At 38.6% G+C, this 19,314-nt stretch overlaps 2 protein-coding genes across 7 annotated transcripts in view; one reads left to right on the top strand and one right to left on the bottom strand.

Moving 5' to 3' along the window:
• LOC100712465 (copine-9) overlaps positions 1-19,314 on the bottom strand; it is a 223,350-nt gene that overhangs the window by 126,888 nt on the left and 77,148 nt on the right. The gene's annotated exons all lie outside the window — the stretch shown is intronic.
• LOC112846988 (uncharacterized) lies at positions 6,208-10,328 on the top strand. 2 transcript variants are annotated; one of them, XM_025907545.1, is made up of 3 exons: positions 6,208-6,248; positions 9,058-10,095; positions 10,190-10,328. In XM_025907545.1, exons 2-3 carry the CDS (start codon positions 9,073-9,075, stop codon positions 10,241-10,243), a joined length of 1,077 nt encoding a protein of 358 aa, XP_025763330.1. In that variant the 5' UTR covers positions 6,208-6,248; positions 9,058-9,072; the 3' UTR covers positions 10,244-10,328. The 2 variants fall into 2 exon arrangements, with proteins under 2 accessions (XP_025763330.1, XP_025763329.1); XM_025907544.1 differs by lacking the exon at positions 6,208-6,248 and having other exon boundaries at positions 6,255-10,095.

Below are 19,314 nucleotides of genomic sequence, written 5' to 3'. Positions count from 1 at the left end.
AGGCAGATAGCGACAGGCAGGAATGATTTCCTGTGTCGTTAAGTGGTGCATTTGGGTAATCTCGGTCTCTTACTGAAGGTGCTCCTGTGACTGGCCAACATGTCATGGAGTGGGTGGAAGGTGTTGTTCAGCATTGTCCTTATCTTGGACAACATCCACTTCTCCGACACCACCTTAAAGCCACCTTAAGTGTTGCTACTCTGATATTCACTGCTTTAAGTAGATGTTTCATGAGCTGTATGACTGATAGTCCAACCCTTAGACATTATGAAGCAAGTATAAAAGGTGGAATTCAGTGATTTAATTTAATCAACATTTCCATTTAATCAAATTTCCATTTCAGCAAATATCACTTGTTGAGCACTCCCTACCTTTCAAAATAAAATTAATTTGTCACCTCCCCAAGCAGTATTGACAAGCATAATAATTACATTGTACTGGTCAAGATGAGAATGTACTGGTCCATACAATGTTTATGTGTGTTATATCTCAAAGTAACGTGAAAGCCAGGACTCTAGTTTTCCTCCAGGGAGACCAAATGTTTTCACTTCATTTGACAGCGCTCTCTTGTGGCTGTAATAATTCTGACTTTTTAAAAAAAGGAGAACGCCAGAGGACATTGTTAAAAATTGTCCATAGGGAGGAGATTAGTGTCATGAATCATGGCATTTGGACCTAAATACAGACTCCGAAAGAGGCCAGAGTAAACTCAAAATACACGTTGAGGACAGGTAACAGATGTTGAGACAAATACTGAATGAATGGTACCTTTGTACATCTTTATTTACACTCTTACAGAGAATGCTTATACTTGGAATTTGCTGGAGCCAGTTTCAGGGTTACCAAAAGTACTGGTACTGTTTTCATTGCACACTTCAGTATTTTATTTCAGAGACTCACTGTTGCCTTTCTAATGTTGACTGGCTCTTCTTCTGGGAGATTGCTATTGTTTGTTCTTAAATCCACCATCCACTTTGCATTGTCCAAATTTTGCCTTGTTTTAACTCTGTTTGGACTGCCCTTGTGTTATTGTTCTCTTGTAGCTAAACGTATACCCTGGATGGAGCTTTGGGGAGCAGGCCATTTGTTCTCTGCCTTTGGCCAGAGCCTTTATTTGGCAGTTTCTAGAGCTTCAGTTATGGGCATCTTGCTGTGCATCTTTTTCATCCAGACCCTGTCTCTCATGGCACCCTTCTGTACTTCAGTTAACCGACTAACATCCTTCTGTGCTTCCTCAATTTTGGCTTCCAGCCTTCTTCTACATGGAGGGTGGGAGCAGTTCCTCTACTTGTAGATGGGGATGGTGCATATAGCAGTGATCAAATCTGCAAGCATCTACTCTGATGAGTGTTTAACAGTGATCTGGGGAGTCATGCCCTCGATGGCTAGACATCATCTAGTTTAATTCCACTGCTTTTTTCTGCCTGGGTTTTCTCACTATATCCATATGAGTCTCCTAGTGATGTTATTGCACTGAGATACTCTCTCAGTGGCTTGGCTGTCATAGTAGTATTCCATCAATAACATAATGTCAGTCATTCTCCATGTATGCCCTGTTCCAGTAGCCTACTTCTAAACACTATGTCATGGTTCCTCATGGCTTCAGCGTTGCATCTCTTGCACATTTTCGTAGGTAGGCTTGGTAGTATGGTGGGCAGACAATAAGTAAACTAAGAATCAAACTGAAAATATCTAACAATAAAGAGACCTTAAGGATCAGCTCCCAGACATCCCCAATGAAAACAAGTCCCAGGTGGGCAGGTGGGCAAGCTTGGCTTTCTGGCAGTCTGTGGTCAGGAGTGGCCTGCTATGGATACAGGAGCTTGTAATGTGGAGCAGTTTCACATGCCAGGAGAGCCCCTGCTTCAGGCAGCACTGGTAGTTTGAATTCACAGAGCTCAGAATCAGATGGTTTCTCTACTTGCCAAGTCTTTGGATAGAGATGTGTGCGCAGCACCCTATAGACACTTTGGCTCTGGCTGGAGCTGCATATGTACCTCTGGACTGGGGCTGTGCAGGGCACATGGGCTCAGTGGGCTGTGGCTGCACCAGGCATGGCAGGTGGATAATAAAGCCCTCTGGGTTAGAAGAGAATTTAAGACTGGCCATCCCAGATATGTTTGGGTTGCTAAGACATCATGTCTAAATATATCTGGTTAGACGTGGTGTCTTATTAGATAACGACTGATTTTTGACCAGGATATATCTCTATCCCAATTTAAAAAAATGTATAGGACTGCACACACACATACATATATATATATATATATATATATATATATATATATATATATATATACATATATATATATATATATATATATACATATATATATATATATATATATATATATATATATATATATAGAGAGAGAGAGAGAGAGAGAGAGAGATAGATAGCTAGATAATTATATATGTTATAATTATATAATTTAATTTAAAATAATGTTTGAATAAATAAAATTATTTTTTTAAAAGAATTCATAAATGAATTTACAGATGCAGCTTTTATTGTCCAATTCATTATTAAAGCCCAGAATTTCGATGCGTGTGGCTCTTGTGGTCCTCCATAATTGCATGGATGTAATTTCTAATTTCTGTCATTTTTGCTTTCAATTGAGGTTATTTCTCTTAGTCGGGAGTATAAAAATTCAATTTTTCAGTGACAATGAGACATCCACTGACTCCTGGATTGATACATACTAGACCACCTTGTTTTCTCCTTCATTCTTAGCAATGGGAAAACTTCCCCCCCTTTAATTGCTGTTTACTCTACTAATCATGTTAACAACAATTTCCTAATCCAAATGAAAATCTAACCACATTATTTTTTTTATAACTTAATTTTAATAAAGGTTTTACATATTTTTTGGATCAGAAAAGGAAAACAAACAAACAAATCAACAATAACAAAACAAGCAGTCGACTGAAAAACACAGCTTTTTCCCTACAAAGCAATTCTGGCAGTGAGAACATGACTTTATATTCATGAATTGACAACACATATGCAGATGTAAGAGCAGCCTAGGAGGGGCATACAGAAGTTTATATCGATGTGAGTAGGCACAAACGGGAAAGAAATTTAAAAGAAAATAATCCCATACTAATAGATTTCAACCACTTGTCCCATCTTGTGGTTTAAATATTAGCTTGCAACCTTAACAAAAAGGTAAGTTTTTCCATTTTATGAATCTCCTCAACAACGCTCAACCAGTCTTCCAGAACAGTGGGGTCAGTACATAGCCACTTACGAGTAATTGCTTTTTTTGCTGCAGCAGTAAGAATCTTCAGGAGATATGTGTCATTGCTTGTTAATTCTTCAGGTAAGTCTCCTAAATAAAATGTTATGACGGGCCGTTGTTTTGATTTAAAGCCTATAGTCTTTTCTATCTTTGATATAAGATCTTCCCAAAATTTAGAATGTTTTCGACAAGACCAGAATATGTGGGTATGGTTTGCAACAGTTTCCCCACAGCTCCTCCAGCATGAGGAATTTCCCCCTGTTTGTTGTTTTGATGTTATGAAAAATCGTACCAAGTTTTTCCAACTAAATTCTCACCAGTATGCAGAAGATGAGGTTGAAGTAGCAGTCTCATTCCCATTGCTCAGAAGATATAACTGTGGACAACTCTCTCTCCCATCTTTCCTTTATATAATCTTTTGAAATTCCCCTACTTTTTAATATGCCCTGGTAGAGTTTAGAGATAATTGACTTACATCCCTTAAAGTATGTTTGCGAAATCAGATTAATTATTTCATTAGGATGTGTATTAATTTCTTTAGTCACTTTTGAGGACAAATATTGCCGTAATTGTAGGTATCTGAAAAAGTCACTTTTTCCTAGCTCATATGTTTTTTGTAATGTTTGAGAACTTTGAAGGCCATTCTTATCCATTATTTTACAGTATACATTAATGCCTTTATGTGGCCAGTTCTTAAATTGTTAATCCAATTAGTTTAAACTCAGAGTCATAAGCCATCCACTTAAGTACTTGAATGTGGTTCCTTAGATTTAGTTCTTTTACTAACTCAAACCAAATAAGCAATGTAAAAGATGCCAAGGGGTTCAGTTCCTTCTGGCAAGCTGTTGCCAGTTTCTGATCTCCTATCAGGGCTTGTACTGGAATGACCCCACCACACATATTCTCAATGTCTTTCCATCCACAAGTATCATCACACCATTGTATAACTATTTTGAGTTGAGCAGCAAGGTAGTAATCTCGGAGACTTGGGAGAGAGAAGCTGCCTTTATCTTTATGAATTAATAATGTGCTATATTTAATTCTAGGTTTCCGCCCCCTCCAAATAAATCGAGATATTTGTTTGTCCCAATCATGGAACTGAGATTTGGGGATTTTGATAGGTAGAGACATAAACAGATACAGTAGTCTAGGTAGGACTGACATTTTAATGACCTCCATTCTTGCACTAAAATCAAGAAAGAGTGTTGACCATTGAGTGAGGTCCTCTTTAATCTTTTGGTTGATGGGCTCAAAGTTTTTTTTACACAAGTCATCTAACGATTTAGTCAGCCATACTCCTAAATATCTAATTGCTTTCAGAGACCAATCAGCAGAATTTTTTTTTTAAATCTCACTCGACTGGCTATAGTTAAAACTTAAAATTTGTGTTTTTCCTATGTTGAGTTTGTAACCAGAATACATCCCAAATATTCCTAGCAAATCTAAAAGGGTCTGGATGGACTGGTCTGGATTCGACAAGTACAAGAGGACATCATCAGCATATAATGCTATTTTGTGTTCTCTTGAATTAACTACAACCCCATGAATACTATTATTTTCTCTTATTGCATGTGCTAAAGGTTCAATGTAAAGAGCGAAAAGAGTCGGAGACAGGGGGGCAACCTTGCCGAGTAGATCTTTCCAACTTTATACGGTCTGTGACTCGTCCATTTATCTTGACTCTCGTGGTAGGCATTGAATATAGTGTCTTAATACTGTTAATAGAGTTTTCAGCAAAACCAAATCTTTCTAGGACCAAAAACAAATACGTCCAGCTGACACAATCAAAGGCCTTTTCGGCATCCAAACTAATTAGTACCGCTTTATGATTATTTTCTCTTATATTATTGATTATGTGGAGAGAGCATCTTATGTTGTCTTGGGTTTGCCGGCCCCCAACAAATCCAGTTTGATCTTCATCAATCAAATCTGGGATGAAGGAGTTTAGCCTATTAGATATAATTGAGGCATATAGCTTATAATTTTGGTTTAGGACTGATATCGGCCTATATGAGCTGCACAGCATTTTGTTCTTGCCGTCTTTAGGTATAATTGTTATGATTGCCTCAGACCATGATGCACTGAAAAAAATGCTTTTTTGGCCCTGTAATTATTATTTCAATTATCTATATAAATTTTACAAAAAAATACAAATTCAGTGCTATTACTTTAAAATAGCAGTTTTTCTTGTAGTGCATTACTTGAGGATTGTTTGTAATTATGTGTCCTCAGTTTTGTATGTAAATTGAATCATTCGATCCAAGTAATATTCACTAAACCAATTCATTGGCTTAATTAGTTGATATTTCCAAGTAAAATGTAATGGAGTGACATCAGTGAATATGGCCACCTTCTCTGCATTCGGAGCATGACGTCAAAGCCCCTCCCCACATTTGAGCGGTCTTTCTTCAGACATACCATGGTCCACATTTCGACGGTTGGCAGACTTGACGGAAACGGGAAGAAGTGGAACCATGAATATAAGTTTTAAGCGGAACAAACTTTGTACGTTCCTGTTGGCTCACCTACTTAAGTCAGTTTCTCCGCACTGAAAGCAGCTGCGCTAGCAAATAGTGTATTTTCCTGCTAGACTTGCTGACTAACTTTCCTGGCAGGAGGTATGTCCAGAATTTCCCACAGCACTTTACAGCTTAGATGGCCACCTAAACAACACACGCCTGCTGCCTTAACTAACATCTTTGTGAATAAAACGACCACGGTCCAGTTTAAAATAATTGCTGCACCGCTGCCATGAGGTGTATTTTGAAAAAAACAAAACAAAAAAAAAATGATGTACGCACTCGATTTCACTCAAGTCTTCATATTGACCTGTTTTAAATTTGACACCGAGCTGACATATGTAAAAAAAAAAAAAAGAAAAAAAATTAATATCAGTGTGCATCCTTGAGTTAGTAGAAATTAGTTGAAAAGCATATAGGTAACCTTTTTTTTTTTTTTTTTTTACAGAACATAGGACCTTCTGACTGCTAATTTGAACTCCACAAGGTAAGATCAAATTAGTAACGATTAGGTTTAACTTGTCACATAATTTCTTTGTGTGGCAGTTTGGTTTAATTTTGAGATGGTTAATTTGTCTGTTTAAGGTGCCACAACATGAGATGGATGTGTAAGATATGTAGCTTTGAGTCAGAGAAGAGGTTGGGATTGTTAAAACACTACAGACTAAAGCATGGAAATGGTGGTCGCAGCCAGTCAGTCCCTTGTCTTCACACTGATTGCCCTTGCTCGTTTAAAACATTTAATGCCCTTAAGACCCATTTGTCTCGACACCATGTGAAGATGGTCACACAAAGTGGACCTCTTTCATTTACTTGTCTACTTTGCTGCTCTGTTTTTTTTTAATTCAGAGAAGCAGTATTTTGAGCATCTTAACAACCACTTAAGGAAGTTTGAAGTAGTTGCATGTGTCTTCAAAAACTGCAACTTCAGTACAAATATTTATTCCACCTTTGCTACACATAGACACAGAAAACACCAGTCACACACCCTTGAGGATTTTAAAACTGAAGTATTAAAAAGCAAACCTAATGAACCCATGTTTGCTCAGGATGAGACCTGTGTGGAAGAGAGCTTAGAGCTTTGGGATGGGGAACCACAGGAGTTGTCTCAAGATATAAAAGAGAAATTTGGCCATCTATTTTTAAAGTTAGAAAGCATGTTCAATGTCCCAAACAAATGCATTGATGAAATAGTAGATGAGCTTCAGTTTATATCCACCTCTGCATCTGGTCCACCTTTAAGAGATGTGGTGGTGTCCACCTTGAAAAGCCATAATTGTGATCTGGATCCAGCCATTATCTCAGATTTAGTGAAAAATCTTTGTGAGACACACCCTATAAGTACTGCCTTGGGGACAGGTGGCCCTTTCACAACTTATTACAAGAGAAGAGAATTTATGAAGAAGCATTTTTCAGTTGTTGAACCAGAAGAACACATACTTGATAAAAAAAAAAAGGGGCAAAACCTTCCAGTATGTCCCAATATTGCCCTCCTTGGTACAGGTCCTAAGTAAGTCTTTTCAAGAAAACACATTTGAAGGTGAAAAAAAAACTGAAAATGACTTTAAGTACCAGACATTTCGTGATGGATCTCACTATCAAAACAAGTTTTTCTCTGTAGAGGAGAACAGAGTGAGTCTCATCCTGTACATTGATGACTTTGAGGTATGTAATCCTCTTGGGACATCTCAAAAAAAGCACAAAGTCACAGCTGTCTATTGGGTGTTGGGAAACATTCCGGTGCAGTTACGTTCCACATTGACATCAATCTACCTTGCAATTCTGTGTAAGGCTGAAGACACCAAGCAGTTTGGATTCCAGCGAGTTTTAGAGCCACTGTTAACAGATATCCAAAGCTTGGAGAAAGATGGTCTTTTTGTTCCAGCGTTAGGGAAAGCCATTAAAGGGACTGTGGTCAGTGTGGTGGCAGATAATTTGGGGGCGCACTCTGTGGCAGGATTTGTCAAAAGCTTTGCAGGGTCATACATCTGCGTTTTGTGTTGGGAAGCGATCCAAGTTTCAGTCCAATGAAGTGAGATCTGGGTCTTTTCCTCAAAGAACCAAAGATCAACATACACTGCATGTACAGACAGCTGTGTCTAGTCCAGATCACCCTCATTGTTATGGTGTAAAAAAAACAGTGTGCATTGTCAGAAAAACTTGAGCATTTTCATGTTACATCTGGTTACCCTCCAGATGTTTTACATCATCTGCTGGAGGGCATTGTTCCAGTGGAACTGGCTTTGGCATTTGATAACTTGATCAAGAAAAAATATTTTTCTCTCATGGAACTGAATGATGCCATTTCCACTTTCCCATACAAGTGGAGTGATAAAACAAATCGCCCTCATCTCATTCCTGCTAACTTTTCGACTCGAAAATCAGTAGGGGGCAACGCACATGAAAATTGGTGCTTATTACATCTTTTGCCTCTGATTATAGGTTTAAAAGTACCCCAACAAGAGCCTGTATGGCAGATGCTGATGACACTGAAAGACACTGTGGACCTTGTCATGTCTCAAGCCCATACTGAAGAAAACATTTGCTATCTTGACAGCATCATTTCAGAACACCGAAGCAGATTCCTTGATGTTTTCCCCCAACATAAGCTCATTCCCAAGCACCATTTCCTTGAGCACTATCCTCAGCTCATTCGGGAATCTGGTCCCCTAGCTGCCCTCTGGACAATGAGATTCGAGGCCAAACACAGCTTTTTCAAGAAGGTGGTCAGACACACTGGTTGTTTCAGGAATATTTTGCTGTCCCTTGCAAATAAGCACCAGCTCATGGTTGCATATCATCAATCACATTCTGTCAAACCATCACTTGCAGTCACAAAAACAACAGAGGTCTCTTTAGATGTGCTTAAGGATGATCTAAAAGACCTGGTGAAATGCAGATTCCCTGCTGTTACAGCTGTGCATGTTGCCAATAATGTGTGCAGTTTAGGCACCAACTATGCAGTGGGAATGTTGTTGTGTTGTGGTTCCACTGCAGGACTGCCTGACTTTTCTGAAGTGTTACAGATAATGGTGATTTGTAACAAACTGACTTTTTTCATGAGACAACAAAATACATGGTACAATGAACACCTGAGGAGTTATGAGCTGGAGAACACAGGGAGTGTGCAGTTACTTGAGCAAAGAGAGCTTAAAGATTTTTATCCTTTGGCTTCATACACCCTTGCAGGAAGACACCTGACAACTTTAAAGCACCACATTTGCCTATCCTTTTGAAATGTGAGGAGAGAAGCTTGTGAATAAATGTCTGTGTAGTTCTCTTCTCTGTTGTTGCAGCTTCTTCCTGTTGATATGGCACCCTCAGCGAAACTGCAGATAATTTTTGGGGAGGATGATGTCCACAAACTACTTTTACCTCCAGGCATCCCAAGCACACTTCAGGACCTCAATGATGTTCTTCGAGAGACATTTGATATTACAGGACCATTCACTGTTATGTACCAGGACATGGATTTCGACGGTCAGTTCTTCACTTTGACCTCGATTGAGGAAGTACAAGATAAAGCTAACCTCAAAGTAGTAAAAACTGAACCAGTAATCTTGAGTCTCACTACTGTGGACATGTCAGAAGTCGAATCTCCAGTTCCACTATCTACAGAAGCAAGCTCCTCCTCATCTGTATGCGACACAATCCTGTTGTCCTCCCCAGATGAGAGTGGACCATCCTACAGGTCTAAGCCATGGCCATTTAAGTTTGAAATACCAGACTTCTCTTATGATATAGACCTTGCACTGGAAGCAGGAAAGCAAGCTTATGAAAATGATGGCACACTTTTGAACAACCCAAGCGTAACTAGTAGCATTCTTGAGAAGCTTGCAGAGACTATATTTGGCTTCACAGCATATCCAACTGGTGTCCAGATTTTAGCTGTTGCTGAAGCCTTGGTAGCAAAATACCCATGCCTCAAAGAGCCAGGGTCTTTTAATGGCCTATATGGTTGGCAACAGAGGATAAAGTATAAAATGGGCAACTACAGGGCAAAGTTAAGAGGTCGCCAATTAGCCATTCCAGAGCTCGAGGTGAACAAACTGAAGAGACGATGCTCCAGTGAAGAGGGTTCACTTAAAGGCTTTAAAAGGGCAAAAAAAGCTGAAGTCAACTATCTGCCACCACTGCCATTCGGTGAGACTGAGGAAACCTTAGAGATGGAGAGACTAGATTTGCTGAAGGAAATGAAGAAGAAGAACAATGAGAGGGCAATTAATGAGAAAATGGAGAAGTCTTTTGCTATGAGAAGAAAAGAGGTTGTCAAGGATTGCCCCGCAATCCAAGACCTCTTAGAGAGGTGGCCTTCTCTGTTCTGTGAAAATCAGGTAAATCCAGTTCTTGTTCATGCAGCAATTAAGTGTATGTGAGATCTCATGAGTCATCTTTGACATGATTTTGTGTTTTTATCTCTCATTTCAGATCAAAGAGGAGTTTAAGCGATCGTGGCTCAAGAGTTTGGAGTCCGTCTTGTAATCGGAAGGTTGCCGGTTCGAGCCCCGGCTCGGACAGTCTCGGTCGTTGTGTCCTTGGGCAAGACACTTCACCTACCGCCTACTGGTGTTGGCCAGAAGGGCCGATGGCGCGATATGGCAGCCTCGCTTCTGTCAGTGCGCCCCAGGGCAGCTGTGGCTACAACTGTAGCTTACCTCCACCTGTGTGTGAATGGGTGGATGACTGGGTATGTAAAGCGCTTTGGGGTCCTTAGGCGGGGTTAGTAAAAGTGGCCATTTACCATTTAAGCGAATAACCACAATTCATCTGGAGCGAACGTTTTTGTCCAGAATGGACGGGTACACCACCAAACTCCTGGAGATATTTCGAAGGAAGGGCGGGACTGCAGGGACCAAAATAAAACCAATGTTGGACTCACTGAATAAGGTAAAATTTTAAATTATTTTAATTACATAATCTAATGGAAAAGATGAGGTCATACACACTGAGAATGTATCACTCTTATTTAAAGGACAAGTTTGTTATTTTACACTTAAAGCTTTGTTTTCAGATTGTTTATGATGAAATCGAACGATTTTGATTGAAATTTGGACACATGCTGCTGGCACGAGCTTTTTTGGTTTCTGTGGTAGCACACCCCCACCTCCACAATGGCTTCATACAAAGACGTGAAACTCACCGAGTGGTCAGGGGTGTTCACTGATATGTTCACTCACAAATCGCTGCAAAAATGCTTTCCAACAGGTGTTTTACCATTTGTTGTAAAACTGTGGACCTATTTTTTTCAAACGCCTCACATCTGTACATTCTTTCACCAAGAGCTTGAATAATAGAATAGAATAGCGGCGGACTAATACCGTACATCACAGCACATCTAATACAAGTCAATGGAGTTGGACAAAAACTACTATAAAGACCAGTTGGAAAGTGTCTTTTGCAGCGATTTTTGTGTGAACATATCAGTGAACACTCCTGACCACTCGGTGAGTTTCACGTCTTTGTAAACGACAGTTTTATGCGTTTTAGGAAGGATTGTTCCAGTGCACCTATGCAGCCATTGTGGAGGTGGGGGTGTGCTACCACAGAAACCAAAAAAGCTCGGGCCAGCAGCATGTGTCCAAATTTCAATCAAAATCGTTCGATTTCATCATAAACTGAAAACAGGGCTTTAAGTGTAAAATACTGAACTTGTCCTTTAATCTGATCAGTGTCTGTGTTGGCTGAAACTGTTCTCCTGATCCTGACACTGTGGCCACAATTAACAATTTATGCACATGATTGTCTCTACAAGTGTATACAAACCTGTCATCTCTCCCTTAATATGCGCTCAAAAGCAGAGAAATTTACAGAATTTTCAAAGTGACCCTCTGAGTGCAGCGAGATCCCTTCCTGCTGCCCATAGACTCCAATACAATTATTTCCCAAAATATTACTCTTGTGTGTGGGAATTCCTGTCCTTGACTGGTTAATATTGTGATAGGAGGTACTGATATGTTGCGAAAAATTCATTTGCATGTCCAGTGATGAGGCAGAAAACTTTCCTCACTGGGCAGAGACAGTTTCTGGACCCACAGATTATGACATGCACTGGACTCTTGTCTTAACACACATTGTTGAGAAATTCATGTTAAGTTGCACACTTCACAACGTTAGAATGTAGCTGCAGGCTTACATTCTCCATGGGTAACTTTCTGTTTACATCTGTATGTGCTGTTATGTATGTATGTTACATATGTTATGTTATGTTGTGTATTTTCTGCAATAAATTTTCTTTTTGTGTTTAATAGCATCATGTCGATGGCAGAAGGGACATTATCATTCGTTGCTTAGTTGAGTATCTTGGAGAGAGTGGAGAGGAGCTGATCAAAGACCATCAGGTATCTGATGATCATAATGACTGTATTAAAATTATTGTCTAACCTTATAATCTGGTCTTCACTTGTGATGATATATTGAAGGTCAAAGATTCTCTACACTCGTGATGTTTTTTAAAAAAGACTCAAGATTAATATTTTTAATCAGGCTTTTAGCTAATTTCTTAAATCTTTATGCTCTTACCCTTTATTTTTTAAATCATATTTAATCTTCATCTTATCTGCCTTAAACTTTAACTTGCCTTTTGTCTGATTTTTTTCTGACTATTTAACTATCACTTATTAACTGTATTTTATGAGCAAAAGAGTATTTAATTTGATTATACCTTTATAACCTATTTTAATGATTTAATGGTTCTGGTCTACCAACACGCGTGCCGTCCCATGGACAGCTCCAGGCTGGATGGCCCCCAAAAGTGATTTTCTTTGTCTCAGGGTCAGCCTCTGTGAAGCACGTTCTGTAACTTTACGTATGAAAAGTGCCATATGAATATTGTTTGATTTGAGTATACTAAATTGAGTATACCTCTTTTTTATTTTTAAATTTTTTTCTCTTAACCTTTTCTTTTACTTGGAATCTATTCTAGTTATTTCTAATTGTGGTTTGTTTGTTTTCACAGGACGTCAGCCAAGAAGCATTGAAAGAGGACTGCAGTAATCACGTGATGAAGATCATCGTAACCCATCCCAATGTGGCACAGGAAAACCAAGATCCTGTGAAGGTGTCGGTCATCATTGAGGGGACAGAAATTCTGGAGGACTGCGGAAGTGTGACAAACGCTTGCCTCCTGCTCATGGGTGTCATCTATGCTGTCAACTTAAGTTACCCACTGAAACTGAAATATACGTTTGAGGTATTTCAGAAGCTGTTTCTTGAGCTTGACATCCTTAAAATGTCACCAAAGGTCCAGTCTCTCCACAAGAAACTTTTAGCGTGAGTGTTCCAGTGTTATTTGTGCTTTTGTCCAGCACAATTAATTTGTTTGCATTTTATCTGTTTTCTGACAGTAATTTCAAGTGTTGCTCAGTTTTATACGAGTTCTTTCTGTCCTGAACGTTCTGAGAATGTCTGCAAGTGATTGCAGTGATTGCAACTGTTAATGGACAGAGTTGATGTATGTGTTCTGAAAGTTGAATAGAAGAAGGGACAGTGCACACTGAGTTTTTGAATAGCATGTTGTTGTTTTTTTTGTATATGTGTATATGCTCTGTTTTGAAATTTGCGAGCAAGAAGTTCTATGGCCATGTTTTTTGTGGTTATAATGTTATGTAGATATTTTAAATATATCTGTGCCATTTCAACTGTGAAATAAAAGTGTCCCTTAAGCTGCAAATATTTGTTTTGGAATATTGATTTATTATTTAATAGAATAATAAAAATATTTATTCAATTCGATTAATATTAACTAGTACATTCATAATAAATATTACTTAATAATTACATAGAATATAACAAAGAAAAGATGAGTAAGAAACACAAAGAAATATCAGCAATGTTCACTTGGGTTTTGTAATTGGATGCAATGGTATTCTGAGTAAAAGTTACAATCTATAGATGAGTATTGCCAGTGCAATTTACTTGTGTATTTCACATAAAAAATAGATGGTTCTAGTAAGTAAATATTACTTAGAAATAGCCCGAGTAAAGATTACAAGCACTTTCTGTGTGGAAAAAGTTGCCTAGCTTTTTTTAAGTAAATGTCACTCCAATTTTTTTTCAGTGTGGGGGGGTGGACATATTCTCTAATGTCCAGTTCAATGACCTTAACAAAACTGGGAGCACCTCCACCTCAAATGCTTTATACCACTCAGCCGGGAGGCCATCTGTACCTGGTGTTTCGTTATTTTTTAGTTTCTTTAAGGCCATTTCCAATTCTTTTTTCTGAATCTGTTAGGTTAGGCATTCATTTTGACACTCTCCAATTGATGGCAAATCTAATGAGTTAAGAAACATTTTTATATCTTCTGTATTGGCTTGTGCAGGTTGTGTGTATAACATTTTGCAATAGGTTTGGAATGCCAAGTCAATTCCCTCCAGGTCACTTTGTAATTTCCCAGTTTGGGGATCAAGGACTGAGCATATAGATTGCATCATTTGCTTTTTACGAATTTTTCTAGCAAGTAATTTTGTTGCCCTTGGCTCAGTTTCATATTATGATTCTCTCAAAAATTTGTATTTTTTTCTTCTTCTTCCTGATATATATCAAGAATTTGTTTTTTAATTTTCTGAATTTGTTTCAAGGTCTGGTCAGATTGAGTCTTTTTGTGTCTGCTTTCTAAGTCTTTTAGTGTGTTTTCAAGTCCATTTAGCTTATTCTCTTTAGCTTTCTTCATAGCTGCACTTATATAAATGATATAAATTTGCCCCTAACAACTGCCTTTAAGGTGTCCCATAAAATATTAGGATTTACCTGTCCATTATCATTTATTTGTAGAAAATGTTTTATTTCGGCTTTTATCTCTTTTATAATACTCTTATTGTTAAGCAGGCCTGTATTTAGTCTCCATATAGTTTTTTGGTCTAGTCTCTAGGTTAATTGTTAGATAAATTGGTGAATGGTCTGACATATTCCTAGTGCCTATGTCACAACTTTTTACCCTATGTCTATCATTTCTAAAGACAAAGAAAGGGTCTATGCTTGAATATGCTGCATGGGGGGGTAAGTAAAATCTCTATGCTTTGGATGCATTTCTTGCCAAATATCCAATAAACCCAAGTCATCCAGGCCCTTTCTTAGCAGTTTACTCTGTGAAGTCACTATCCTCTTATTATTAGAGGTATCATCCTTATGCATGATTGTATTAAAGTCCCCTGCACATACTAACACACCCTGAGATTCCGAGGAGATCAATTCAAGGATTTTCTTAAGAAATTTCAAATCATAATTTGGTGGTAAGTAGACTGAGAGAAGAGTTACCATTTTGCCCTCTATTTTACCTTGAATTAACACATATCTGCCTTCATTATCCTTTACTTGTTTGGTAAGTTCAAAATGTAGGGAGTTGTGTATCAATACCACAACTCCTCTTTTGTTACCTGTTTTAAAAGAGCTGTAAAATGTATTTGTGAATCCAAACTGCTTTAATTTCTCATGCTCTGCTTGAGATAAATGAGTTTCTTGGAGAAACATAATCTGTTATTTTTTCCCGCTTTATCTTAGACATAACTCTACTCCTCTTAACAGGGTTGTTAAGTCCATTTACATTCCATGCAGCTGCTCTAAAGTCACAGTTACTCATACCGGTATTTCCAACCACTTATGTCGACGCTCTGAAGTTAGAACTATATTTAGAACTATAAGAACAAAATAACCACAGAAACTGAACATATGTTACCCTGACTTCCACTCCTGGGGCTTTACATTGCCCTGTCATTCTGTAGTGTCCATTCTCACAATATTGGAGAAAAAATCCTACCATATGTATGAGCTCCATCGCTGCATCCAGCAGCTTTCTCTCTTTTCTGAACATTTTAAGCATCTCTCTCAGTCCTGATCAACATAGTCTGTTTTACATGACACAGGTCTAACACAAAAAACTGGTATAAAGTAAAAAGTAAATACTTTACGGGAGCAATGCGTTCAATGCCAGCATGTGGTAGAGGCATTTCCTTATAAATCTTAAATAAAGTGTAATAGAGAGATTAAACACCTCTTCCTCTATTATAATAAACTGAGATTAGCAAACAGTACTTACAGAGCAAAAACGGGCATTTTGGCCACTTAGTCGAGTGAGGCTTAACATAAGATAGTTTATACTTGTTGTCTGAGAAATCCACGAAGCCTTCCAAAGACACGTTCGGAGTGTGAGCTATCCGTTTTCTCCCAGTGTGCGCTTCGGGTGAGAACTTGTTCCCAGTTGACGTCCCCACAGCGTGGCATCTCCACAGCGTAACCCCGCTTCTTCATATCCTCTGCCGCTTCTGATGCACTCTTGTACAGGCGTGGACCACTCGCCCAATGAATTCTCATTTTAGCTGGGTATGGTGTCTGGAAACATATTTTTTGTTCTTCTTAATGTCCTTGTATTCTTTGAGCTTGTTGTTAATCTCAGTCGGTAAGTCGTGTGTAAATGTGATAGTTTTGCCCTCATAAGAAATTTTCTTAGCCCAAGCTGCTCTCAGAATTTTGTCTTTTATGTCGTACCTCTGAAAATTAACCAGAGTAGACCTTGCAATCGCTGTGTCTTGCGGCTTTGGCCCCAGTGATCGGTGAGCACGCTGAATCTGCAAATCCTCATCTTCGGGAAGGGCAAGTTCTTTCTTTATGAAGCGGTTAATGAATGCCATCATATCATCCCCTCAGCACCTTCTTTGATTCCATATATACGGAGATTGTTGCGACGCGATCTTCCTTCCAGGTCCGTGACTTTGGTCTGGAGAGTTTCCTCTGGTCCAGATAATGAATTAGCGCATCTCTCAGGTCCGCATTCACTGTCTCAAGTTTGTTCACACGTTGTTCTGCTTCAGTTAACCTTGTGGCGTGGTTACGGATATCCACGATGGCATCTTGTAGCTTCTGGTTCATCTCGGCCTTTAGGTTATTCAGATCTTCTTTGATTTTTTTCCTCATCTCTCGGATATTATCGCTCAAATTTTCTATTGCTTTAGCCATTGTTAGCTCGTTTTCCTCGTTTTGCTCCGTGTTCCTCTTCATGCTAGCTTCGTTGTCGTCGTCCTGTAAGGTGTCTTTTGCCTCTCCGTAACTTTTGGAGCCCCCCTGTGTCTTTTTACATCTGCCTCCACGCATTGTATATCATCGTCAGTATGAATACGTCTATTGTATCAAGTTTGTGGAGTTTTCCTCACTTATGATCAGGAGCGGTCAAAAAGTTAATCCGTCGTCTTGGAGCGCTCACCGGAAGTCCCCCTAATAACATTATTCTATCATTTATTTATTTGGTGCCTAAAGTTATCCGTCTTTTTAGCAACATTTAGTAATTTTACAATGTCTACTTGTGGTAGAGCTCATGCTTTCCTTCCTTAGCTACTAAATTTAGTGAAGACTATATAAATATAAAGTATAATATTGGATGGATTGATGTGAATTTAATTGCAAACATCTGTAGTCATCATAAAACCAGCTGACTTTGCTGAGCTCTACATATTTTACAACCGTGTACATACATCCTCTCCACCTGACAAAGATAGAGTTGGTAGTTTGAGTATCATCTGAATAAATATCATGTTTTTATTCTTGTCACATCAGCTGATAAGGAATACAAATTATGAAGATACACTGGATGATGAGTATAATTACAGTTCTCACTGAAATTACTTTGCCTGCTGGTCGTTTTTTTATTTTATTTTTATTTATTTATTTATAATAAGCATAGTCTGGGGCTTTGAAAAAGGAACTAAAAGCAGGTGACTATTTAGTGTTCGCTGCCATTTGAAAGAGTCACTGCATACACTTCCTCCCCACACTTACATACTGTCATGATCCTGGGTCCTTTTGACCCAGCGTTTTGTGTTTTCTATTATTGTAATTTTGGTTCTGTTCTTCCTCGGTTAGTGTTCATTCTTTTCTACCCGTGTATCCCTGTGTTTAGTCTGTGTCATTACGTGTATGTGTTTCCTGTTTTACTTTAAAGGTCTCTGTCTTATCTTAGTGTGTTCAGTTTACTTTTCCCCTGTCTCGTCAGGTCTGATTACTCCCAGCTGTGCCCTCCTTTTGTGTCTCATTCCCTCGTTATCCTTCTGTGTATTTAAACCTCGTGTCTGCCTCTGTTAGTTGCTGGTTCGTCTGTGTTGCTCCCCTCCGTGTTCTCGTGTTTTCCCCCCGCATCTCCGTTTCTCGACCCAAGGTTTCAGGTTTGTTTGTTAGCTCTTCCCAGTTTAGGTTTTTCAGTTCTTGTTCACCTGTCGTTGTTGTTTGTACCCACGTGTGTAAATAAAGACTCACCTGCACCAGAGCTGCCGCCTTTTGGGTCCTCTCTACAATCTCCACACGCCTGCCACACCGGGCGTGACACATACATACATATACACTTTTATTAAATCACAGTCCTGAGTGTATCACCAGTATCTTTCAATCTCACTACTTCCTGCAACTCAAAGCTCTGTGGATGATTGCCAAATGAAATTTAAGTAAGGACGAGCAATAGAGTTGCCAGAAACTCGAATGACTTTCTTTTAATTGAAAGGCAGCTGGATGGAAAGGAAGATGAACACTGAAAACTGTGTTTGAACGTGTCAGTTGCCTTTATATGTCTCACTTTATTCATTTTCTTTCTTTTTTCTAAATGGTGGGATTAAGATCAGATGGATGATTTGTCTGCTGTATCTTTGTACCCCTGAGATTCTGTTATGACAAAAAAAATGTCTTCACATGTCTTCACAACAAGACATTTATACATACTCGTCTGCCTCAGCAGTAAGAAAACCATGCAAAATGAGAAGCAGGGTAATTTAAGCTGATTCATACAGTCATCATGGTGGTGATTAGTGCAGTTGAATCACATTACTCTTATGCAAGTGACAGGCAGTGAAAATCAACACCGTAATGAAGGTAATGTTTTTTACCATCCAAAAGATCCAAGACAGGCTCTAACAAAGTTTATTTGGGGGCAAGAAAACCGTAATAGTTTTACATGTGGAGCCCTTTAGGAATTATGAATTGTTAGTGAGCAGTTCCTGATCACTCTTGAGAATTTCTAAGCTTGTACATATAGATGCATGACTACGAGACATTATGTCTAGCATTTACACTGCAGAATCTGGACCATGAAAGTTTTTGAAACTGAAGTCTTTATTGAACCTTCTGACAAAATAAAAAAAAAATTATTTAGTATCATTTTTGCTTACTTACTGCATTTTTGTGCTCACAGTTGCACTGCTTATGTCTGTATACATCAGGATTTTCAGGAAAAAAACCCCAAAATGATTATGTAGAGGTCTCAAAAATACTTATCATCAAATATGACACCCTTGGCGCTACACAGTTAAGCAATGAAACCTGGACATGATGTTTTTAAAAAATTCTACCAGTTCACTACCAAGGATGCCAATCCCAAATGTGACTGACAAATGATTTATTGATAATGGTTTGGGGAAGGTTTCATCAAGGTCAGCAGTGCCATAAAAGTGTCAGATCCCCAAAGACAGCAGAATGAATTTACGCATATGTGGCAGGTGGTTGTGAAGGTATTTCATATGAAGTTTAATTATGTCGCGGGAAGAAATAATAAGTCAACACTAGACAGCAAGAAAGATGAATT

This window comes from Oreochromis niloticus, linkage group LG5, assembly GCF_001858045.2.
Source record: "Oreochromis niloticus isolate F11D_XX linkage group LG5, O_niloticus_UMD_NMBU, whole genome shotgun sequence".
Taxonomy (NCBI): Eukaryota; Metazoa; Chordata; class Actinopteri; order Cichliformes; family Cichlidae; genus Oreochromis; species Oreochromis niloticus.
The sequence above is the reverse complement of the archived record's forward strand: the minus strand, read 5'-3'. Positions and strand labels throughout refer to the sequence as shown.

What these genes read in the sequence shown, in the direction of transcription:
- LOC112846988 (XM_025907545.1), top strand. Translation starts at nt 9,073, where the DNA reads ATGGCACCCTCAGCGAAACTGCAGATAATTTTTGGGGAGGATGATGTC. An exon ending in CTCTGTTCTGTGAAAATCAG is followed by an intron (nt 10,096 to 10,189) that starts GTAAATCCAGTT and finishes CTCTCATTTCAG; the next exon opens with ATCAAAGAGGAGTTTAAGCG.